Below are 26420 nucleotides of genomic sequence, written 5' to 3' on the forward strand. Positions count from 1 at the left end.
CAGTTTGGATAAAAACACAAAAACATGGCGCCCCTAAAGAATACAGAGGTCAATGTTGTGTCTTTGTGGTACGTTTGAATCGTGTAAAATAACACTGAATGAGGTGGAACTGGAAACATAGGAGTTAATATGGTAGGCTGGGGTTGCAATTCCCAAATTTGTAACCAAGCAACCCAAAGACTGCAGTACTTTTTAACTTTTACTGTACTTCTGTGTTAAAGTACTTATATTAAACTATTTTCTGATCTGTTATAATGTTGTTTCCTCATCGCAACCAGACCAGGATTTGTGTTTTGCTTCATTCTCAGTTCTTCTCTGAATCTGAAAACTCTCTGCTCCACCTTGTGATGTCATGTGATAATACAGGAAGTGCTCTACTGTGTTTTCAAACTCCATACACCTTCACTAGAATCATTTGGATGATTTCAAACCTGGAGCTGCCGATCTCTACTGAACTAAACTGCCATACAAAGGCAAAAAAAAAAAAAAAAACTTAACTCACCAGAGTGTGAAACTGAGAAAAATGATTTCAAAGTTTCTGTTTTGTCCAGACAAAAGTATAATAGGTAGAGCTCCCAAAATTTGACAGCTAGTTGCTATAATGAATTGTATGCGAAAAATATTGAGTTCAAAATTGATGTTTGACCCTTATTTGTCAGTGCCTTTTTATCATGAGCCAAAAATAAGGAGTCGTGCAAAGACAAAAGGCACAAACTGAGTTGATCATTATTTGCTTGATTTTCCCCAGACTTGCATCCATTTTAAGAAAAACACATCACCAAGAATCATGTGACGACACTTACACAGTGAAACAGTTTGACAGACAAGTTACTTTGCAGTTTAATATGTGCAGTACGAATAAATAACAAAAAATATGTTCACATTAAAGATAATTTAAGTATAATTGAATACAAACGTGTATTTATTTAATGTGTTAAGACCCTGTGCCAAGGCTGCAACAAAAAGAAGGAGGCGAGAGGTTGGATTTTAAAATAAACAAGAACAATCAGAGATAGCAACCTGCCCCCCACCGATGCCTCATGGGGGGCATGAGGCATCGGTGGGGGCAGTTCATCACCACAGAAGCAGCTTATGAGGAGCCCAGCCCATACCCTGGTTATGTGTGTGCCAGCTTGTGTGATGATTGGGTGAATATTTTAGGCCGCAGATGGTTCAGAAATTGGTGAAATTGCCGATCCTTTATAATGGCGTGACCTTTCAATCGACCCGTGTGACCCCAAATGACCTCGGATCGTCACCAAATTTTTATTTTTATTTATTTATTTTTTTTGTGGCATCGGGCACGGGGGCTTGACTCACGTACCAAATTTGGTACAAATTGATACAAATTTTTACAGTCAGTCCATAAATGATGGAATTATCGCAGGTAGACAGACACACAGACACAGGGTGAATACAAAACCTGGTCAACCCTTCGGGGACCAGGTAAAGATGTTTATGAAGTAAATCACAAACAAAACATACACTGTTACTGTCTTTTGCCTTTGCATGACTTCTTATTTTTGGCTCATGATACATAGGCAGAGAACAGGAACTGACAAATAAGCGTCAGAGGTAAATTTTAAGCTCAATATTTTGTTCAACTTAAAGTGTTTAAAATGCCTGACTTAACTATCCTCAAATTAATGTATAAAGCAAAGTGCAATGTATTACCTGTAAATGTTCAAAGACTGTTTGAGAAAAGAACAAGCCGCCACAGTTTAAAAGGAACCTACATGTTTAAAAAACCCAGATTCAGAACCAAGGTTATGGAGTGAAACGTTGCTGTGAATGGAGTTAATTTATGGAATAGTCTTGACAAAGATATAAAAGAATCAAGTACAATGACGACATTTAAAAAGCACATACAATCCAGTTCAATTTGTATGTATGAAAAAGAAAACTAAGTTGATGTGCATAATAGTGAAGATTTCTGTTTACAGTTGATGTGATTGATTGCGACTGAACTAAAATGTACTGATTTGTAGGGATGCAACAATAACCAAAATATTGTGATATTGTATCGTCAAAGTTCTCACAATACTATCGTGGACCATCACAATATATCGAATTACAACTCTCTTTGCTTAAATTAAGAGTTATAATGCAGCAGTAGCTAAAAAAGACAGAGGCAACTACATAGACCATGATCCTTTGTTCCATTTCAGTGTAGACTACATGAAAAAATAACAGTTCTAAGCACTTTTAAGTCTTCGTTCTTTGGATTAAATCTTGTCAAGGCATTTTAAGAGGAAAAAGAAGCATATTTATGTTATATATTTTTGTTAACCTCCACAAAATATCGCAATAAATATCGTACCATGAGATGGATATCGTGAAAATCGTACTGAGAGATTTGGATATTGTTACATCCCTAATCGTGAGCCTCCCCACCATATCGAGAGCTTTCCCATGATATCGCAATAAATATCGTACCGTGAGATTCATACCGTGATGATATCGTATCGTGAGACTTGGATATCTTTACACCCCTACTGATTTGAAATGTCTTAAAGTGACTATCGTTGTTGATGTATTGTCTGGAAAAGGGAAAAGGGGGCAGGTAACATAAGATGACTCTTCTTTCGGCTCCTTTTCATTCATTTCTTGTAGGTTTGATGTTGTGACACTGTTAATGTCTTTTTATACTTTATGAATGAAATAAATAACCAACTTTGGAGATGTAGACGGACTAAAAATAAAGGGTTGCTGTGCTTAAACATGTGTGAATGAAACAAAACTCAACTCAAGATATGTTTTTGAGAAGGAAACAACATAACATAAATCAGAAAATATGGGTTGTTGAAGCAATATATCGCTCTTCAAAGTGTCTTATGGTGACAGGCCTAACTAGTTTTTGTCCTCTCTTTTGCAGACTTGCTTGGAGCTGGAGCGCTACCTTCAGACCGAACCAAAGCGCCTTTCTGAACTTTTCGAGGAAGATCTGGACTGCCTCCTCACCCCGGCCTTCATGCACGGAGCTGACAGCGACGAAGAACTTCTAGATCCTCTTTTACCATCCCTCCAAGACCCTCCCAGCCCTCCTCCCGTGCTCAAAACCCTTCCCAAAATCCACACCAAAATCCTCCAGATCTCCAAACCGGACACCGAGACCGCGAAGGAACTCGTCGGCGTCAACGCGGCACAGCTCAGCGCCGCCGTAACTTCGCTAACTCCGCCCTCGTCGCCCGAACTGGGGAGGCATCTAATCAAACCGACGCAGACGCTGACGGCCACGGCGGACGGCACGCTAACGTTGAAGCTGGTGGCGAAAAAGGTGGGGTTGGTAGCGGCCAGAGCGTTGCCGTCGCAGTTGAATCAGAATGGAGGAGGAGGAGGAAGTTTGAGTGATAGTGAACAAGGAGGAGGCCTCGATATTCCTGAAAATAAAAAGAGGGTCCACAGATGTCAGTTCAACGGCTGCAGGAAAGTCTACACCAAAAGTTCACATCTCAAGGCGCATCAGAGGACACACACAGGTAAGGACATACTTTATACTGTAGTACGGTTTGTGTATTGATACTTTTTATCTGATGTCATCAACATTCTCTTGGGGTGTAATGTTAACTGTAGGCACTGCTCTGTTCGAGGCTTTGTTATAGAGTAGAGGTCTGCGCGGGACAGAATTTTCAGTCCCGCTCCCGCCCGCACCCGCACTGTGCAGTCCCGCTCCAGCAAAGAATTGCAATTTTCAGACCCGTTCCCGCCCGCTTCTGCGATATTTTGTCCCACTCCCGCCCGCAAATCCCGCTAGATGGGAACGTTCGCTTTCTTAAGATCTATCAAACACAGAGAAGCGGAAAGGAATTGTCTAAAACAGTGGTCCCCAACCTTTTTGGGGGTGGGGCGGACTGCGTATGGGAGGAGGCACAGTGGGGGATCTGGCGGCATGGTTAAAAGGATAGTTTGGGATTTTTGACATAAATCTGTATGGCCTCCCCGTGAGCAGTGTTTGTACATCAACACTGACTTACCCCCGACAGCGTCCGGTGAGCCGAGATACTGGCCGTTTTTGGTGCTGAAGAAAGTAGTCCGGCAAGTTGACTGGGGACAGTATAATAAAGCGTTTTACTTCTCTGCCTGTTCTAACTCCATCTGGTGAAATTCGGCATCAGTATATTTGGGTTCACAGAGATCTCCCCTTGTTTGTGGTAAAGGCAAAGTCTTCATTGTCGGGGTTGTAATCAGACATGTTGTCGTTAACATTCCGAGCAGTAGTGAACCAGGCGCAGTGATACGAACGGAAAGAAAATAATGCCAAGCGATAATGAGGTCTGACTTTTTAGGCGACGATGGTTTTGTGATGCAAATGTATCACTCTTTTGAACACAGATTGTTTTGAGAAGAAAAACGCTTTATTATACAGTCCCCAGCCAACTTGAAGGACTACTTTCATCAGCACCGAAACAGCCAGTATCTCGGCTCACAGGACACTGTCGGGGGTAAGTCAGTGTTGATGCACGACACTGCTCACGGGGAGGCCATACAGATTCATGTCAAAAATCCCGAACTATCCCTTTAAGTCCTGGCTAAATCTTGTTTTAGTCCTGTTTTAGTTCTGGTTTTAGAGATGTTTTTAGACCTGTTTTCGACCTGATTTAGTCCTGGTGTAGACCTGGTTTAGTTCAGGTTTAGTGGAGCAGCCCGCGCGGCGTACGGGAGGAGGGATGGTCCACGTGACATACGGGAGGGGAGACGGTCCGTGTGGTGTAGGGGAGGGGGGGATGGTCTGAGCGACGTACAGGAGGGGGGATGGTCCACGCGACATACGGAAGGGGGGGCGGTTCGTGTGGTGTAGGGGAGGGGCGACGGTCTGCGCGACATACGGGAGGGGGGAAGGTCCGTGTGGTGTAGGGGAGGGGGGACAGTCCGCGCGGCGTATGGGAATATCTTAATGCCTATCAGGCTCGGGTCGGGCTCGAACTGAAAAATTTGTCCCAGTCCACACTTTACTTCTGAGCTTTATTTTAACCCAGTCTGACCATATAAAACTGACTTGGTTGGAAATACAACAGGTGAGATGACGCGCTGTTACACAAATCTCTCACACATAATAGTTCTTTCTCCCTGTGATCATGGTTTATGATCAGAAAATAACATTATAACATGGCGCAATATGGGTCTTTTAATGATATAAGTTTGTGCTGAAAAGGAAAGATACTTATTAGTCTCTTGAGGCCAATTAAGCTCATTTAGTTTTTCCTCAGTTCTGCAATTAAAAGGTGCTTACTCCCAAATCACTCTTTCCCACCCGAGGCCTCTCTTTGTGCTCTAATTGCTTCGTTATAGTGTCTTTCTTTAGAGTTTTTTAATGAGTTTGCGCAAGTAAATGATCTTTGTTTACTCCACATATGAACAATACTGATATTAGGTTAAGAATTAGAATATTGTGTATGAAATAAATACTTTGAATAAATGGGTTTAGTGGAATTGATATAAATAATTCTACAGTCTCATATCATAATACTCAAAATTCACAATTCGATCTCAGTTTTCTCCATCGGCTCTGGCTCCAAAAAGTCTGTAATAAAATGCTCTACACGATCCTTTTCTCTGTTTTGTATTTAGCCATTTTGTCAATAAAGATATGAATATTAATAACAGACAAATCAGGTGCCTTCTGTCCCCGGGGTCGTTCCTGTTAACATTAATAACAGGTTTAATCTCTCTCCAGATTGGCTCTTTGGTTGCTACGATACTTGTGGTCGGAATTCCAAACATGAAACTCGTCGAGTCTTTAATTGAGGAATGGAAATCCTACTTGAAAAACCCAGAAAACAGACACAGGGCACAACTCAGCTTGAAGACTTTTAATACATTTTTTCAACTTCTTCAGCAGCAGCAGTAGTAGTAGTAGTAGTAGCAGTAGTAGCAGTAGTAATACTAATAGTAGTAGCAGTAGTTGTAGTAGTAGTAATAATAATAGTAATAGTAGTGGTAGCAGTAGTAGTAATAGTAGTAGTAGCAGTAGCAGTAGTAACAGTTGCAGCAGTAGTAGTAGTAGTAGTAGTAGTAGTAACAGCAGTAGAAGCAGTAGTAATAGTAATAGTAATAGTAGTAGCAGTAGTTGTAGTAGTAGTAGTAATAATAGTAATTGTAGTAGTAGTAGCAGTAGTAGTAGTAGTAGTAGTAGCAGTAGCAGTAGTAGCATTTGCAGTAGTAGTAGTAGTAGTAGTAGTAGTAGTAGTAGTAGCAGTAGCAGTAGTAGCAGTTGCAGTAGTAGTAGTAGTAGTAGTAGCAGTTGCAGTAGTAGTAGTAGTAGTAGTAGTAGTAGTAGGTTTAAAACCTTTAAAGTAAACAAATTTGTGGAATAATGAAATTAAATTTACATTTTACATTTACATTTGTATTTTAATCTATTTGTGTTTTAATATATTTGCATTTTTACACAATTTTAAATGACTAGATATAGGAAACAAATGTAATATTTTACTATTTTATATCTAATTTTAATGAAAAATAAATAATAAATAGATTTTAATTGCTAAATAATATACACTTCTTTAAATTAGTGCTCTTTTAACTTGGTTAGACAAATACATTTTACAACATTTACAATATACTAGAATATAGATTTAAATGATTCAGTTTCGTTTAACATTTTAAAAACTTACTTTTTTTATATTTTATTTATGAATTTACATAAAATTTTGACATTTCATAAAATAAATCAGTCAAATTAAACAGAATATTCACTTTACGTATAAATTAAGATAGATTATTTTGATACTATTGTCTCTTTATGGTCTTAACACCATTTTCAATATTTTAACTATACTTCAAAACTAATTTCACAGGTAGATTTCCTCACCGGTGTCTCTGTGTTTTCCCTTCACACTCCTGGGTTTGGTTGACCTGCCTGTGCACCTCGGCCTGAGTGCAGCACACACCACCGGATCACCTGTATTTTTGGCGCCATCTATTGGCCAGAGTAGGAGGAAAGGTGAATGGGGTTGGAGTGAAGGTGAAGACTAGAAGCAGAGCGCCTGGGCTTTTGGACTTGACATTCACTCCTCTAACGGCCAGCCTCTGTGAGCTTCATTTGACTGGACCCGAGCGCTATGGGCGACGTCACACTCCCTTAGTCTACTTTTTTATACAGTCTATGGTGAGTAAGTCACTAATGACACCGCAGCTGTCCTGGAGCAAATAGAAATAATATAGATGTGGCTGCCCTTAAATGCCTTGCCCAAAGATACAACGTCAGCGCTATTAGCAGGAACATCATGTACTGCTTTTTGCTTCTTATGTAGTAAAATCATTTCTTGTCATCAGGGCTGCAATCAATATTTTAGGGATCATTTTTTATGAGTCAACTAGTCTAACTATTACTTCTAATGTCACATACTCTTAGAGACATTAGAACCAAAGAAAGGTTGAAATGTAGAGGCTCTTGTAAAAAGCAGCACTTTGTGACAAAATCAAATGCCTGCTTCTGCTTTAAAGGTGCATTGTGTAACTTTTCTGGTGGAGTCTGTTAAATGTGGGTCTATCAAATGAGAGTGTCCGGGGTGAAGGAAGTCTGGGAGTTCCTGCTTAGACTGCTGCTTCCGCGACCCGGCCCCGGATAAGCGGAAGAAAATCGATAGACGGATGAACTGGTCCGTCAGATGCTTTTCTTCATGGATCTGCTTTTGCTTTGTCTGGAAAGTTTCACAATATGGCATTAAACTGATCTATCTTTATGGCGACCAACCCAGACCAAATACAGGTCAGATCTGTTTTTGTAGGTATTTTAGAGCAATAAAACCATGTGTAACTGAGAAACGTAACGATCTGTTTAATGTCACACTGTGGAACATTTTAAGCAGAGCAATGACATCTCCATGGAAACAAGAAGGTGACGGAGCCCCAACCGAAAAGTTACAGTGTGCACCGTCAAACAAATACTTGAAATTTTACTTGCAAACATTGAAGCAAAACGAAACAGCCAATCAGGTTTTGTGGATAATTACCCAAAAGTAGTCACTGGTAACCATGGTTTCGTTCATTGGTGCGATTTAAAATAGTTTTCCCCAATCCAAATCATATATTACCGTTATAACACAAAATGCTTTCACAAAATGTAAATTTCATACACATTTAACCTGCTCCATAACCCCGTGCATTTCATATCTTGCTTAACATCTTAATAACATCTCCGTACCGGCGCTGCTGTCTGAGTAATTAGCTCATGATGGATGGACTCGCAGTGAACGAACGAGCGATTTAACCGTGTGTGAGCGTGTGATGGGTTAGCATTAGCCGCTAACTCCGGCTGCCCGCGCACTGACCTCTTGAAACTGAATGAACCGCGCTAATGTGCCCAGCGGCTAAAGGCTAACGGCTAAAGGCTCGACTGGGAAACTGGGATGTTCCTGTACACAACATACACAAGACTGGTGCAGCTTGGGGATTTAAATGGATGTAGGTTACGCTGGGCTAACTGTATATGTCAAAATGGTTATGTAGGGAAAATAACATAAAGGTTATAAAGGTTAAAATAACATAAAGGCCTGTTCCAACATCCCTTCATTACGACATACTTATTAGGCAATTTTCGATCATCAGGAGAATTAAACACATTATAATGTCAAACGGGCTGATGTGTCTCTAGAGTGGTTACGGTTTATATGTCGTAAAATTGAATTTATTCATGCAGATTAGTAGGGCCGATAGTAATAATAATGATGATCATTTATTATTTAATTGGTGTAGTGATCTCCAAGGAGGAGCCAGAGCCCAAATGTCGGACTGTGAGGCCGTAACTCCAGTGTTTGTGTCAGACGCAGCATCGTCTTCTTACGCTACACTACACACAGCAACCTACATACGGTTTGTCTATTAAAAATGAACACGATTAACGAAATTCTTAATGATCAATGATCAATTATTTGATTAATCATGCCCATCCCTAATACCTATATTTAGACATTATGACAGACGGTTTCACTTTGTAGAAACCGTCTGACCTTGCAGTGTTAGAATTCACTCAACAGTAGACGGGTACTTTTTTAAAATGTAATCAATCTCTGATATTTGGTCGTGATGTATGTAATGCGCCGCTAATGGGGCTAACTGGTATATTAAGATTTTCCCAAATCCTGTAGAAATAGAAATAGCAATAATGTCTTTCCCCTTGATAAAATTCACCAAACATTCTCTTTGTTCTGGCTTTAAAATCCTCGATCTTGGAAATCGTTGCCAACACAGAATGTATCTCTCTTTTCTGATTTGCTGGTGCCCGAACTCTTGCAAAGCGTCTAGTGTATTCTGATTCCTGACCTAGTCGCTGTAGAGAAATGCAGTTGAGGCACTAGGTGGCGGCAGCCTGGCTAATTACAGCATGCCTCTATTTAGACATGCCAGTTTTTTCACAGTTTTTGGTATTGCTATTCTGACATGTCATATTTTCCATCTGTCGCTGTCCATGGTGCTGAATGTGGCATATCGATCTATAGGTAAATATAGAGCAGCAGGATATGGCTGCGGACCATATGATCAATATTATGCAATTTTTTTTCTATCGATTTCATAATGTTTCCTCATCAAAGCCAGAGTTGTGTTTTGTTTCATTCACATGTTTAACACACAAATCCTTCATATTCTTGTGATGTCACGTGAAAATACAGAAAGTGCTCCATGGCATTTTTAAACTCCATACACCCTCACTGGAATCATTTGGATTATTTCAGACCTGGAATTGCCAATTTCTACTAAACAAAAGGTAAAAGGAGCAGTTATCTTGAAAACTACTGCTTCACGACTACATCACAAGCAGAAACTGAACATTTTGAGCTTCGGAGATGTAGACAGACTAATAATAAATTATTACTCTAACATGTGTGAATGAAACAAAACACAACTCTAGGTCTGTTTTTGAGGAGGTAACAACATTATAACATGTCTTAAAGCTCATAAGAGTCAATTTTGCAGACATTTAACCAGAATAGGAGCAAAAAAACATTGTAAGAGTGCATCCAAAATCCATCTTACTGAACTGACAAACTGCAATAACTCAAACCTAACATTACAAATATTGCTCTGTTCCCTTTATGTGCTCTGCTGTGAGAGATTACACCCTTTTGCAGTGCCATCAAATATTTAAAAGTGAGGAAAACTGCCGTATTATAGTCTCGTATCGCCATAGGAAAACCATTTCGCTTATTTTGATGTCAAACTGCCTCTTGGACCCGTGGAGTCTGCAGTTTCCAGTCTATCAAACATGACCAATGGTGTCATATTGCACAGTTGTAGCACCTCCAGCTAGCATTATTCTACTTTAGCGACTAGCTCGACTTCATTCTGTGTGTGTACGTTGGTTTGTAGCCTCTGGTTGTCATCATTGAGTTGGCAGTTTCCCTGGATTACAGTGAGTAGCCTGCAGAGCCACATAGCAGCGGTAGTAGCAGTAGTAGTAGCAGTTTTAGTCATTAATCTAGCGTTTTATAGGCTTAGACCGAACCAAAAAAACCCGGAGCCAGCAGTGATAGGCAGGCTGAGAGCTCGAGGGGGGAACATGTGGTGAAACGCAGGGGAAAGAGCAAAAATTAGCAGAAACGAAGACGGAAAGCAGTGAGCACGGTGCAGTTTAGAGTTTGAGATTGGTCAAATTGCAATTGTACACACATCAATAATGATCAAATACGCTATTCACAGCATCTTAAAGAACAAATATTTCGAGTATTGTTGTTTTATTTTTGTTGAAGATCTTCAGAAGAAATACTTTGAGTCCATGTTGCAGGTTATAGAGGAGATACACTTTTATCTCTTTTTCTCCTCAGACTGTCCTGACACAGACCTGCTGACCGTCCCTGACCAGTCCTAATGTTTTGTTTTTTTGTTTGTTTTTTTAACACTTTATTTAAAGATTTTCAGTTTTATACAAAAGTATATGAACAAACACTTTTTTAAACACACACATATCCATCAAATTATAATACCATTCCAACCAGTGGCATGACATACAAATTGACCTCAAGGAAGTGGAAAAACAAATGAAAAATAAAACAACAACAAAATGAAAATAATACAAAATTAAAATGAAACATAATAATAATAATTATATATATATATATATATATATATATATATATATATATATATATATATATATATATATATATATATATATATATATATATATAATATATTAAAAAATATGAAATTAAAAAGGCCACATTAGACACTCCACCACACTATTAATTGTACAATGTGCTCTGCCCACTCATGTAAATGGTAAACCCTCAACATATGCAGTAAAAGGTGCCCAAGTCTTATGGTACATACTTAGTGAACTCCGATAACTATATCTCAAGTATTCAACTTGCAAACACATCATAACCTCCCTCACCCACTGAATAAAGGACGGAGGTTGTGCATCTTTCCACTTAGTTAATATTAATCTTCGGGCCAAGAGAGATGAGAAAGCGACAGCATTTCTTTGACAAGATGTTAGGCTGATCTGGAAGAACACCAAACACAGCCGTGATTGGGTCTGGGTCAGACCAGTCCTGATGTTAAACTGCACTCACATCTTTGACTTCGTTATGTTTGGGCACCTTTTGCTTTGTTTTTTATTGTTTATATTTTTTATGGCATTTTCCCCTAGTTTTGTTTTTCTAAGTTCTGCTTTTGTTGTAGTTTTTTTATACTCATTTCCGGCAGGAGCCATTAAATGCACGAGCCTGGCACCGCCGGCTATTCAGGTCCACCTTTCTGTTGTTACTTTTCTTAGTTCTTTTTGAGCACAGAAAGCAAAAAAAAAAAAATTAATTTGGTTTCCGTGTCCTTTTAAAATATGTTGGGACTCATCTTCCTGGGTCGTAACAGACTTAGACACAAACACCACTGAGAAGCGCAGTGTAAATGTTGCTGCGGCAAAACTTGAATTTCCCTTGGGATCAATAAAGTATCTCTCTCTCTCTTTAAACATGCTCTTGGGCAGGCAGCATGGTAACACAAGCATGCAGTTGTAATGAACCCTCTTTAAGACAAAAGCATCAAATAGGGTTCAGATTTTGACTTAAAGCCAGATCTACAAATTTCACCTCCAATTAGACTTCAATTTGAGCTTTGTTTTAACACAATCTGGTAGGGCTGTAACGGTGCATGTATTTGTTCCGAACCATTTAGGTACAGGACATTCTGCTCGGTGCAGGGCTGTGCACGAGTGAATTTGCGTAATTTGTGTGTGTTTACATTCCTCTACTACAGATGCAGCTACAATGAAGACTCGACTCCTTATTACTCAGGGACCTCGTCTGTGATTGAGGTGGCAGTGTTTCCTGCAGCGCTTTATAGTTAGTGCAGCCACCTTAACAGTTGCCCCCCACCTTAACTACGTCCCTCTGTACCACGTGAATCCTTGCAAAACTATGGTTGCAAGAATCTCCCCCATACCCGCGACCTCTGTCCCTAGCGAAAGGCTATTTTCAACCACAAACGGTTTTGCATTTTGTTCCCATACGGTACTGAAAATGCACCGAACCATGACCTCAAAACCGAGGTATGTACTGAAGCATGATTTTTGTGTACAGTTACACTCCTACAATCTGGTGTTCTGATTTGTTCACAAGTCCCTCTTAAAGAAATGTATTTATATCTTTATATAATTACCATCACTACCTTGGAAGCGTTGCTCTTGCATTTATCACAGATCCTGAAAATCCATTTTGTGTTTTTCTTGAATTTTCAGACCGTCATATCTGGCTTTTGTTTTTTTAGCCAATAACCTTTATGTTTGGCAAAAAGGCTTACCTCAATGAGTCAACAAATAGTAAATTCTCTTAGCTTGAATGTCGAACATAAAAAGTCAAATGTAATTTTGAGAAAGTCCTCTCGTCTCTCTCATGATTTCACACAGAGAGAGGAAGAGGAGGAGGAGGAAGAGGAGGAGGAGGAGGAGGGCCTGTGCAGTTTTGGCTCTAGTCCCCTCCCTGTTCTCCTCAGGCTCAGCGCTCTGGTCCAATTAGCCTAATCCTCTTTTTGGCTTTTTAAATGAGCATAAATGATTAAACTTACATGTAGCATGGGATTAGCACTGCCAGACTCTGCAGGGAGGAGCAGGCCTAGCAGCGTTAGCAGTGTTAGCCTCTAGCCTTTCATAAAGCCTATCAAACATCATTATAATGAGCAGGTCTGCATGTTATATATCACAAAAGTATTGCAGTATCGGTTGAATTCAGATTCTAGAAAGTGGAGATTTCATACTGTCTCAGATGGGGCAAGAGACACTTTTTCCTGTTGATTTACATTGTGCTAGCGACAGACTTTTGAAGCTTTTTACACCATATGTGTCAGAAGAACTTTCAGAGGAAATATATTAAGGGAATTGTTGGATTGTGGGAAATGAACCGTCTGTTTTTCCCATATCCATGAGACTTTGCAAGAGGCTAACTAAGGAGCTAGCAATGGAGATGCTACCATGGATCTATTAAAGTACCTGGACAGGGTGCTGCTGCTTGGAGCTGCCTCCAGTTGACGTAGTGACACTCACTGGTACTTCAGCGGAAAAAATCCCCTGGGCTGAGAGAGGATTTTTCTTCTAGAGTGCAATGTAATCACAAACCGCTCGTGTTCGGCTGACAGGGACCTACAACTTTTAAAAATGTTGGATTTTGTGGCAATTTTTACCTATTTTTAGATCATAAACTTTATCTCAGCTCAAAATCCTTCAGTTGTCTTAAAAAGAACACTTCATAATTGTTTGCTCCGGTTCTGCTCTAACTCGTCTCACTCTGATTGGTCAAAAAGATCACATGGTACACAAGCCCGCGCTCTGTGCGTGTGCTCACTATTGGCGTGTGCCTGTGTGGAGAAAAGAACACTGCTGCACATGCTCAATTGGCCCGGAGCAACCAGAAGTACCTCCACAGGCTAAAGGTGAATCTGGAATCATGCGCCATTGAGCTCGGCCCATTGACTTGAATGAAATTTTGAAACCCCGGGACTTGGATGCTACAGATTTTTACTACGTATGTGGCATCAAATGTGGCGGACGACCTTCCATCAGAAATACTCTTTCCAGAGGAAGCAGTTTGAGACAGTGAACCATTTCATCACCGACTGAAACACCAGAGCAGGACAGACTAGACTTGGTGGGCCTTAACATGCACGTTTAAACAGTCATAAATACATGTTGCTATAGAAATAAATATACATTACTTTTGATAGAAGATTGAAATGTAAACTGCTAAACTCCAAGAACCTCATATATTTCAGAATGTTTGTAGAGGCCTTAAGCAGGTTTATGCAGGATCAGACCTTATAAAAACACCAAATGCTGTTGTAAAATGGCGCAGTAACATTTTGCTGTGATGGACGCCATTTTGAGGACTAATATCCGCACAAAACCTGTTTGCGAAGAATATTTGCTTTTATTTAGCAGTAGTTCAAATTTTTCTTTATTTTCAACACATGGGAAATTATAATTGTTTAAACTTTCACAACTACACTGCGACTATTTATGCCTGTTTAAAAATGCGTTTTATGGTCCGCCGATACGAGTCTAGCCTGGATAATATTGGGGACTAATGAATTCCCAATGTGTTTATGGCATTGTTTGTAATTAAAAAGTGAAATTATGAGCGGTAGAGGAGTGAACACTGATCCAGTTTTATAATGAGTGATAATATTTTTATGCCTCGGTCTCTCAGTGGGATTATTGGGTTTAATAGACCGTAAAGCAGATTGAACAATGAGCAGAACATATTTCACACCTCATACTGATGAAGCTATAATTTAACGACTCCATAATATTTAATCTCTCTTTCATTTGCTGCTTTTACCTTGGGGGTGTCCGCTTTAAATCATCTCTCAAAGTTCAGGTCTAAACAAGGACTAAGTCTATAGAAGGACTAGTTGTATTGATCTTAAAGGCTCTATATTACACGAAATGGACTCTTGTGAGCTTTAAGACATGTTCGAATGTTGTTACCTCATTAAAACATCCCCGGTGTGTCGTTTCATTCACATGCTAGAGTAATCCTGCATTATCAGTCTGTCTACATCTCTAAAGCTCAAAATTAGGGGTGTGCAAAAATATCGGAATATCGATATATCGTATCGCTTAATGTGATGATACAGTATCGATATCGTGGGCTGCTGTATCAATATATCACCAAGGGTATTTTTAGGTGTGTTTTACTAAATTATTTTGTTACAGTGCTACAGTTTTGTTGCTTGTGGAGTGAAAGGAAACTCATTTATGCGACACATTTTTACTGTTTTGATGATTAAAATGTTTGTGTTTCATATTCACTTTGGACAAGAAGTGGTTTAACAAAGACTTTTAGTATCACAGCCATGATTTAGCCTTTATTTTTATTGAACCGTATCGAATCGATTTGAAATATATCGTATCGAATCGAAAGTGCACTGTATCGAGATATGTATCGTATCATGGCCTGTGTATCGAGGTACGTATCGTATCGGCAACTTCTTAATGATACCCACCCCTACTCAAAATGCTCTGTTCCACCTTGTGATGTCATTAGGAGTGTGCAAAAATATCAAAATATCGACATGTATATCAGCAAGAGTATTTTTTGGTATATTTCAGTAAACTATTTTGTTACAGTGGTATAGTTTTGTTGCTTGTTTAGTGAAAGGAAACTCATTGCACAGTTTTAATGATTCAAATGTTTGTGTATCATTTCCACTTTGCACAAGAAGTGGTTTCACAAAGACTTTTAGTATCACCACCATGAGTTAGCCTTTTTTAATGGAACAGTATCGAATTGATTTGAAAGATATCATATCAAACCGAAAGTACACTGTATCAAGATAAGTATCGTATTGTGGCCTATGTATCAAGGTATGTATTGTATCGGCAACTTCTTAATGATCCCCAGCCCAAGATGTCATACTGGTAGTTTTCAAGTGAACAGCTCCTTTTACCTTTTGTTCCGTAGAGATCGGAAATTCCATGTTTGCAATGATCCAAATGATTCTAGTGAAGGTGTACGGAGTTTAAAAACGCTGAAGCACTTCATGTATTACCACATGACATCACAAGGTGGAACAGAGTGTTTTCTGTTTGAGAGAAGAACTCATCTTTATTAAATATGCAGGTTTTGTGTAAATTACTCTTATTAACAAAAGATAAAATACATTTGTTAATAAATGCAGATGGTCATGCTGTTTATATTACACTTCTTGGGAAGAACAACTCTCGAGATTTAAAGAGGCACTATGTAACTTTTGATGGAATGGAAAACATACTGAAAAACTGTAATTAAGTAAAAGTATCTTTACTTGTTTAATTTCTACTCAAGTAAAAGTAAAAGTAACCATCTAAAAGTAAAAAGGTACTTCATTTAAAATGTAATTTGAGTAAAAGTTAGTTACTTTCAATTATTTAATGTACAAAAGGATGAGGCATAAATATAATCCTGCACAAGTTGGTTTGATCAACTTTTAGGTGATACAGACAAACTTTGTTCAGTGAAAACTTTATGCATTTTAAAGACAACTGAGCTTCACACTAACACTGAGCTCTTCCTTCTTTTTATAGAACTTCATAGAACTTAGAACTTTAACTGCATAACAAATTAAATAAATTAACAATTTAACAAATTCTGAATTATATGGTCCAACTCACAACACTACAGTAAAAGAGAAAGAAAATTAAACCACAGTCACTTCACTTGAAACGTTATGTGATCAGGATGGAAAATGACTGGTTTCATAAAGGCACATTTTGCTTAACAGATGACGATAAATATACTGTTTGGGATACACGGGCAAAAGCACATACATTCTACTTACCACCACATGCTTTTGCAGATTTGATGTCGAGGTTTTGAACGCTGACAGCTCTGTCCGGTGGGGCAGGTACATTTTGCATTGCATTAATATGTTATTGCCTATTTTGAGTTTGAACGCAAATAGCTGTCCAAGGTTTGGCCAAGGGTTTCCTTCACTTTCCTCTCGAGAAATATTCAATGCACCTTCTTCTGAATATTGTCCATGACGACCTCTATCTCTGGCTCAGCACCAGCATCATCCAAGTTGATCCAATATAAAGTGACGGTTCTGTAAAAGGACTGTACACTCTAAAGTGAAAATGCCGCATGTGCAAGTCCGCGCAGTTTCCTTTCATTTTTGGGAGATTGTTTTGTCACATTTAATTTTTTTTCTCTATCAATCTGATTTTACTCAGTAACGAGGGTGGGTTCTAATGTAATGAAGTATGGTCAAAATGTACTTGAGTAAAAGTAAAATTACCTATTTCAAAAACTACTTAAAAAATACAAATTGCTCATAAAAACTACTCAGTTACAGTAACGTGAGGAAGACCCTGTTTACACTGAAACGAATCCACATATCACTGTATCAGAAATTATCTGCATCCACACATGTTGTTTCTGTGTCCACAAGTCTTCCTTATCCACACAGCTTTGAGCATATGTGTTTATGTTTTACAGAAATGAAACTTAAATCCGCATTGCTAATTTGGATAAACTGAGCGTTCAAAAAACAGCTCACTATTGTGCGCTGATGCGGTTCAGCTTCTGTCGGACTAAAGGACACGACGCAGTGGATTATATGTGTTTTTTCTGTGACAGAGGGATGTTCTGCTGATGGTGAGTCTGTTCTGTGCTTCTGTCACATTGGAGATGATTCATGTGAAACGTTTCAGAGATTATACGTCTGCAGGTCATACGCATAGATCGTATAAATGAAGATATGCTCGTCTCTTAAAGTTTTGGCGGTGAATTAGCTACTTCACGGTGCATAGACCTACATCAGCGTTTTCAGGCGTCCACACAGTGCCGAATCAGATCCGTACTCAGATAAATTCGTGGGAGCTGGCAACACCAGATCATTTCGTCTCTGGAGCCGTTTTCAGTCGGATTAGTGTGGACGAACACTGCATCCACAACGAAAACGACTCAAATATGTACTAGTGTGGACGGGGCCTAAATGTAAATCGTTACTTTCCACCCTTCCCTTTCTTTTCTGGTGGAGAATCTGCCCCCTGCTTGTTTCCATGGACATCGATCTATTACTTGGTACGCTCCACGGTAAAACATTAAACTTGTCTGTCCTGCATTTATTCAGTTACAGTAAAAAAAAAAAGTATTGAAGCTCAATTTTGGAGTCTATGCAGTGTTACGATGTTGTGATTTGACTCTGGGCATCAGTTAAAGGTTGTATAGAGGATTTTTTTAAGAGAAATACAGCGACCGTCCTCGTGCGCGTTCAGAATTACTGTTGAAGTTTCCTGTCTAGAAGTAATTCAGCGACCGACGCGTCAGTTTTTAGACCCTTCGTCTGTTTCATTCGCGCCATCGGTGGAAGGAATCTCCAAGAATCACCTCAGTTTGTCTTCGCTCCTTCTCTTCTTCTTTCAGCGACCTCAAAAACCAACTTTCTTTTGCGGCGAACTGGTCGTGGATTCTCGTCCGCCATCGCGACAAACTTTGTGCGAAATGCGAGGAAGCGACAGTTTGAAAAAGCCTCTAAGAACCTCTGCATAAACCACATAATCCCCGCGCGCCGACGACTCAGTTACACTAGGGAGTTTGATTGACAACCTAACAGCCAATAGAAAATGAGGGAGCCTCGTTTTCTATTGGCTGATGTTTATCTGTCCTCACTACGTCCACAGTTGATAGATTTTCATTCTTTTTTTTTTTGGTCATCATAATTACAAAGCTGCTGCGTCTCTGTAATGGTATTTTAATCTTTCATTGACAATTTGAAACAAAAAAAAATCCTCCATACAACCTTTAATGAAGAGTCTGCGCTCTCGTTACTCTACTGTTGTGTATCCTTTGTGTATTTTCCTTTTGGAGATTTCTCACATTCCAGATAAAAAGCCCGACTGTTCCCATCTGACAGAATGACATCATCCCTGTGCTCCGTTTGGAATTTTGGCTTCATTAAATCTGGAATGTGGAAGTAGAATGTAAAATGAGCCAATCAGAGCGCAGCGAGGCCAGGATGTGTTCTAAAGTCTCCTAGCAACAGAACCAAAGAGAGGAGAGAGGGAGGCAGTAGCTAGGTAACGGAGGAAGAGAGAGAAGGAAAGAAAGAAGGGTGAGAGATGGGAGAGAAAGAAAGTGAGAAAGTAAGTGGTAGGGGAGAGAAAGAGAGACGGATTGGGAGAGAGAGAGACAGAGGGATAGAAAGAGAAGAGGTGATACAGACAAAACAGACGAGTGGAAAGAGAGGGAGGGGGAGGAGGGAGAGAGAAGGAGAGATCTATAGGTGAAGAGAGTGATAGAGAGATGGAGGGAGATAAAGAAAGAGAGTAATGGGGGAGGGATGGAGGGTGAAGAGAGTAATAGAGAGATGGAGGGAGATAGAGAGAGTAAAGGAGGAGAGATGGAGGGTGAAGAGAGAAATAGAGAGATGGAGGGAGATACAGAAAGAGTAAAGGGGGAGAGATGAAGGGATGGAGGGTGAAGAGAGTAATAGGGAGATGGGGAGAGATAGAGAAAGAGAGTAATGGTGGAGGGATGGAGGGTGAAGAGAGTAATAGATGGAGGGAGATAGAGAAAGAGAGTGAAGGAGGAGAGATGGAGGGTGAAGAGAGAAATAAAGAGATGGAGGGAGATACAGAAAGAGTAATGGGGAGAGATGGAGGGTGAAGAGAGTAATAGAGAGATGGAGGGAGATAGAGAAACAGCATAATGGGGAGAGATGGAGGGATGGAGGGTGAAGAGAGTAATAGGGGGATGGGGAGAGATAGTGAAAGAGAGTAATGGGGGAGAGATGGAGGGTGAAGAGAGTGATGGAGAGATTGAAGGAGACATAGAAAGAGAGTAATGGGGGAGATTGAGGCTGAAGAGAGTGATAGAGAGATGGACAGAGATAGAGAGTAAAGCGGGAGAGATGGAGGGTAAAGAGAGTAATAGAGCGATGGAGGGAGATAGAGAAAGAGTAACGGGGCGATAGAGGGTGAAGAGAGTAATAGAGAGATGGAGGAAAATAGAGAAAGAGAGTCATGGGAGAGACGGGGGGATGCAGGGTGAAGAGAGTAACAGAGAGATGGAGGGAGATAGAGAAAGAGAGTAACGGGAGAGAGAGGGGGGAGATAGAGAAAGGGAGTAAAGGGGGGGAGATGGAGGGTGAAGAGAGTAATAGAAAGACGGAGGGAGGTAGAGAAAGAGTAATGAGGAGATGGAAGGTGAAGAGAGTGGTTGAAAGATGGAAGGAGATAGAGAAAGAGAGTCAGGCAGAGAGATGGAGTGTGAAGAGAGTAATGGGTAAAGAGAGAGAGATGAGAGAGAGAGACTAGAGCTAGGTGATTGAGGAAAGAGAGAGAGGGGGGAGCAAAAGAGAGAAATGGAGAGAGAGAGAGGGAGGCAGGAAATAAATGACAAAGGAGAAGAGTGAGAAGAGAGGAGAGAGAGAGAGAGTTGGCGGAAAAGAGGGATGGTGTAGAGCGAGAGGGACGCACTAACTAAGTAACAAAAGAGGATAGAGAGGAATGAGAGAAAGAGGTATTTGAAAAAGGGAGGGAGAGATGAAGAAGTGGGGGTAAGAAGTATGAAGAGAGAAAGGGAAGAAAGGAGAGGAGAAAGATAGCGAGACAGAGGAGAGAAAAGGTAGAGAGAGAGAGTGAGAAAGAAAGAGAGAGCAAAAAGAAAGGAGAGGGAATAGAGAGAATAGATAAAGATGGAAGAAATACTGACGGGGGAGAGAGGGAGTAAAGAGTAACAGGAAAGAGAGAGAGAAAGGGAGGAAACAGAGAGAAAAGGCATGAAGAGAGAGAGAGAGAGAAATGGAAGGCAAGTTATTATAAGAGGAGAAAAAGAGAGAGATGAGTGACAGATGGAGAATTAAAGAAGAGAAAAAAGAGGGGAGAGAAAAGTGAGATAGGAGAGAGAAAAGAGATGGAGGGAATAAAAAGAGAGAGAGGAGGTACTTTCACTTACACATGAGAGAAATGTTGTATTCTTTCGTTCATATTTGACACAAACAGAGTGGGGGACCTGTCGTTGGGGCTGGTGCAATAAAATACGGGGTAGTTAAAGAGGAGGGAGGGATGAAGAGGAGGAGGAGAGGAGGAGGAAAGGAGGAGGAGGAGGAGGAGGCACTGAAAAGAAAAAGGGCTGTTCCGGCCAATTACACCCAGACACATGCACTGGCAGAGGGTGTGAAGTCTGCCACCTGAGCCCCCACTGGAGGAAGAAGAGAAGGAGGGAGACGGAGAGAGAGAGAGAGAGAGAGAGAGAGGTGCAGGGTGAAGAGAAGGAGAGAGAGAGAATGGGGGAGCGAGAGAGAGGGAGGGGGAGATGCAGGGCGAGGAAAGCGATAGAGAGAAAGAGAAGGAGGGAGAATGAGAGGGAGGGAGAGGTGCATGGTGAAGAGAAGGATAGATAGAGGGAGAAAGAAAGAAGGAGGGAGAGAGAGGGAGAGATGCAGGGTGAGGAAAGGAATAGAGAGAGAGAAAGAGGGAGAGAGAGGTGCAGGGTGAAGAGAAGAATAGAGAGAGAGAGGGAGGGAGAGATGCAGGGTGAGGAAAGGGATAGAGAGAAAGAGAAGGAAGGAGAAAGTGAGTGAGGGAGGGAGAGGTACAGGGTGAAGAGAGGGATAGAGAGTGAGAAAGAGAAGGAGGGAGAGGTGGAGGGTGAAGAGAGGGATAGAGAGAAAGAGAGGGAGGGAGAGGCACAGGGTGAAGAGAGGGATAGATAGAGAGAGAGAAAGAGAAGGGGGAGAGACAGGGGAGAGGTTCAGCATGAAAAAAGAGAGAGAGAAAGAAAAGGAGGGAGAGAGGGAGGGAGAGGTACAGGGTGAAGAGAGGGTGAGAGAAAGAGAATGAGGGATACAGCGAGGGAGGGAGAGGTACAGGGTGAAGAGAGGGGGAGAGAGAGAGAAAGAGAAGGAGGGAGAGAGAGGGGAAGAGGTTCAGCATGAAAAAAGAGAGAGAGAAAGAAAAGGAGGGAGAGAGGGAGGGAAAAAGAAGGAGGGAGAGAGAGGGGAAGAGGTTCAGCATGAAAAAAGAGAGAGAGAAAGAAAGAAAAGGAGGGAGAGAGGGAGGGAGAAAGAAGGAGGGTGAAGAGAGGGATAGAGAGAAGGAGGATGAGGATAGAGAGAGACTGACGGAGAGAGGGGGTGATGTGGGAAGGTGAGCGAGACAGGGTGAAGAGAGGGCCAGAGAGATGAGAGAGAGAAGGAGGGAGAGATGAAGGTGAAGGTGAAGAGAGGGGCAGAGAGAGAGAGAGAAGGAGGGAGAGGGAGAAAGAAGGATGGTGAGAGAGGGAGGAAGGGAGAGAGGGTGAAGAGAGGGATAGAGAGAAGGAGAATGAGGATAGAGAGAGACTGACGGAGAGAGAAGGAGGTGTGAGAAGAAGGTGAGAGAGACAGGGTGAAGAGAGGGCCAGAGATATGAGAGAGAGAGAGAAATGAAGGGTGGAGAGAGGGATAGAGAGAGGGAGGTGTAGAAGGAAGGAGCAAGGAAGGAAGGAGAGAGAAAGGGGAGTGAATGAGGGAGAGAGAGAGAAGAATGGAAGAAAGAAAAGATGGAGCATAGGTATGGAGGGAGAGAGGGAGGGAGAGATGGAGTGAGAGGCAGAGCGTGAGGAGGATAAACGTGAAGTGACAGGAGCTGTTTCTAACCTGACACTCAGAGTGAAGGTGTCATAATGTTGTGATTGTGAAAGGCCAGTGTTTGGACTGGTTTATGTGTCACTCACCATTAAAAACATTAGAATGCTTTACATTTTGATAGCACTTTTCATACATTCAGACGCTGCACGGCTTTATTTTTTCAGTGGTCGTGGTGGAACGTTACACTGCCACAGCTGCAAAAGTATCGAAAGTCAGATACTGAAACTAGATACTCATTTGAGCACATATAAGAGCACATGTGGACAATGCCCAAGGACACAACAAAAATCAACTGACCTTTTTTTGTATTATTAAGGAGGGTTTTTATTTGTATTATGAAGGCATTCTAGATACAAAAAAGCAGTTTTACAGTGAACAAAATGTAAAATGATGATGTATGCATGTTAAAGGTGCATTGTGTAACTTTTCTGTTGGAGGGTCCATCAAATGCTTGGAATTTTTCACAGTATGGCATTAAAACGTTTCTATCTTCATGGAGACCACACCAGACCAAGTTACCATAATTTTCTGACTATAAGTCGCACTAGCCAAAAAATGCATAATGAGGAATAAAAAAACATATATAAGTCACACTTTTTGAGGGATATTTAAATGATAAAATCCGAGACCAGGAACTGACATGTGTAAAGTCAAGTTCTAGTAAAACAATAGAACAGAGAACAACAGACTGTTAACGTCACATATGAACAGTTCTTCAAATAACTGTAACATAAACAACAGAACAGAACAAGTTTATCAAACTCTCCATCTCACTCCAAATCACTAAATCCATTCAATTCTTCATCCTCATGTCACTTCTGAACAACTCGGCCTCGACCTCCGGAGGTAAACAGAGCGCTGTTTCCTCTTCTGTGTAGCTGTCGTCAGACTCAGCATCAGTTCCAGTTAGAATTATTCTGGTCTTTCTGAATTCCCAACAGGATGGTTTCAATGTCACTGAAGTTCAGGCTTTGTCCATCCATCCAGTGACTTCAGGAAAGTTGCATGGTGCATCCTCCCGGTGTCACAAGTTTCTCACTCACTCCAAACTTTCTTTCTGCTGCTCGATTACCGTTTTTTGCTGAATATTTCTCTACTTGCAGCTTGTAATCTGCAAAATCAGTCATCTTTATAAGTTTGTTTAAATATTAAATTTTCAGTGTTACAGAAGTAATGGTGCGATCGACTGACATGATACAGACAGAACAGAGGCTCTTTTTGCAGGAGACATGTGCAGTAGAGTGAAGTGACAGTGGTACAGGAGGAACAGGAGCAGCAGATACTCACACACAAGACTAGAACCTCTCGCATCAGTGTGAACATTTTTATATATAAGTCGCAGGAAACACCCAAACAAACCTAAAAAAGTGCGACTTATAGCCTGAAAAATACGGTACAGGTCAGATCTGTGGAGAGGCGACCCCGCTCACAGCCAGAATGTCTGTTTTTCTGCGTATGTTTGAGCTACAAAACCACCTGTCATTGAATAAATGCAAAGTAGAGCTCTTTAATGTCACACTTTGGAACATTCCAAGCAGAGCAGTGACAAATCCATAGAAATAAGCAGGTCACGGATCCCCAACCCAAAAGTGACCTAGTGCAACTTTAGGGTTTCATTTTCAAAACAGCAAAAAGCATAATATGTTTTCTTTAACACAGTCGTGGGCTCCTATTTCCACTCTGAAATATGAGTCTTTCATTTGAATATTCACACTATGGGGCCGAGGAAGCACTGTCCTCAGGTACAGAGATGGAGGGAGAGAAGGAGAGAAGGAGAGAAGGGGTGGTGAAAGGATGATGTCTTCAAAGGCCCTCTCTCTCTCTCTCTCTCTCTCTCTCTCTCTCTCTCTCTATCTCCTTCTTTCTAAATGTAAAAGACATGTAATTCCTCAGTGGAGTGGTCCTGCCGAGCGTTACCTGTCATTGCATCATCACTCGCTCGCTGCGTCTTTAAACTTCACTCAAAAATACGAAATAAAATAAAAAATAAACCGTCTGAAGTGAAGGTCATCCCCAAACTCACAAACTTTCAGCTTCTTCACAAAACTTTTATGTTTCAAGTTTGACCCCTTAAATATCACCCCTCACAGCGAGAGGGTCCCGGGTTTGATTTCTGAGACAAGTCTTGTACATACTGTCGTGTTCTTAGGCAAGACACTTCACTCACATTGCCTAGTATGAATGTTTTGTGTGTGATTGTGGTGGTCGGAGGGGCCGATGGTGCAGATGGACAGCCTCACTTTTGTCATTCTGTCCCAGGACAACTGTGGCTCCATTAGTAGTTCACCACCACCGAGTGTGAAGTGAAGGAATCATGCAAAAACACTGTATGTAGTTGTTAAATGCCTGGAAATGATGTAAGATGTTATTGATTATTATTACAGGGTTCACACGATCAAGGAAATCCTGTAAAAGTCATGGAAATTGAAAATGTCATTCTCCAGGCCTGCAAAAGTTTTGGAAAAGTCATGGAATTTTAGTATCTCTTTCATGCAACTACAGCGTTCTGTTAAGTTCTCATGAGGCGGTTAAGATTTTTTTGTTTAAAAGATATGACAATAAATGCACTGACAGTATTTTGAATATTAAAAAACTATAATCCCAAACCATAAGGTGAGAGGAAAGAGTTAACATTGTCACATTTAGTGCAGAGGGAGGACCCAAAAATGAAGGACTACATTTGTAAAATTGTTTAATATAACAAAGAACAACCAAACACAAAAAATCCATACAGATAAGACACTTGATAATGACAAAGGGCAAAGTAGAATATATATATATAATATATTTATATTTATATATATATATACACACTGATGAATCAGACACCGGTGAGACACATTAGGGCAGGTAAACAATTAATACAACAGGAAGTAAAACTCAAAAACACACAGCTGAATTAACAATGTCAAACCAGGTCAAGAATAATAAAATAATTCAATGAAAATTAACACCATGACAAACATTTCATATTTGCTGTAAGTTCATGGAAAATTCACTTCTTTACATGAAAAAGTCATGGAAAGGTTTTGAAATGTTGTCAGTGAAAAAGAGTGGGAACCCTGTTATTAGTAGTTACTCTTCATTACTCACTTAGCCATTTTGTGGGAGAAATCTTGTATTGCCCTGCATCTGAGGCTTTATTGCACAAAATATTTCTGTTTTCCCTCAGCCCCTATCCCCACCCACAGCTCTGTAATTATGTGCATTTCGTTTCGGACTCTGGGTTGTACACAAATAATCAAAACTTTTGCTAATTTTCAAAAATGAATGCAGATAAAAGAAACTGTCCTGCTTCCTTACAATGAAAAACAAAAGGTCCAATGAGGTTCATTTGGTCCTCCGATAATTTATGTTTGTTTTAGGTATGAAAACAAACCCTTGTTCTGGAAAAAGAACTTAATAACATACACTCTGAAGAGATCTTCTCAGTTCTGCATTTTTGAACAGGAAGTCAATGGATCATTTCTGTTATTAAGCTCTTTCAGCTCAATACTTAACAAATGAAGCAAATGTCCATATTTAAGTGTCAGAAGAAATGTATGGTGCATTATATTTGGAGGAGTGCTGTTTTTATTTTGTGTTGTGTCTTTTAACTCTGGACCAGGAGTCTGTTGTAAAGTTTGGTTGATTAAAAACCTCTTTCCTTGTGTGTGTTTCAGGAGAGAAGCCGTACAAGTGCTCGTGGGAGGGCTGTGAGTGGCGTTTCGCCCGCAGTGATGAGCTCACGCGACACTACCGCAAACACACAGGAGCCCGCCCCTTTAAATGCAACCACTGCGACAGGTAATATACAACTGTAACACAACAATATACGACACAAAACATAAAAACAACACTACCGCAAACACACAGGAGCCCGCCCCTTTAAATGT

At 40.5% G+C, this 26420-nt stretch overlaps 1 protein-coding gene across 1 annotated transcript in view; it reads left to right on the forward strand.

The window, feature by feature from the left end:
- The window catches only part of klf7b (Kruppel-like factor 7b), an 88067-nt gene that overhangs the window by 57808 nt on the left and 3839 nt on the right, over positions 1–26420 (forward strand). Inside the window, exons 2-3 of the mRNA XM_020931054.2 lie at positions 2876–3479; positions 26208–26331. Coding sequence (XP_020786713.1) covers positions 2876–3479; positions 26208–26331 — 728 coding nt within the window. The remainder of the gene's footprint in view (positions 1–2875; positions 3480–26207; positions 26332–26420) is intronic.

The sequence above is a fragment of the Boleophthalmus pectinirostris genome, unplaced genomic scaffold, assembly GCF_026225935.1.
Source record: "Boleophthalmus pectinirostris isolate CB_2022bp ecotype Guang Dong unplaced genomic scaffold, ASM2622593v1 HiC_scaffold_1, whole genome shotgun sequence".
In the NCBI taxonomy this organism is placed as follows: Eukaryota; Metazoa; Chordata; class Actinopteri; order Gobiiformes; family Gobiidae; genus Boleophthalmus; species Boleophthalmus pectinirostris.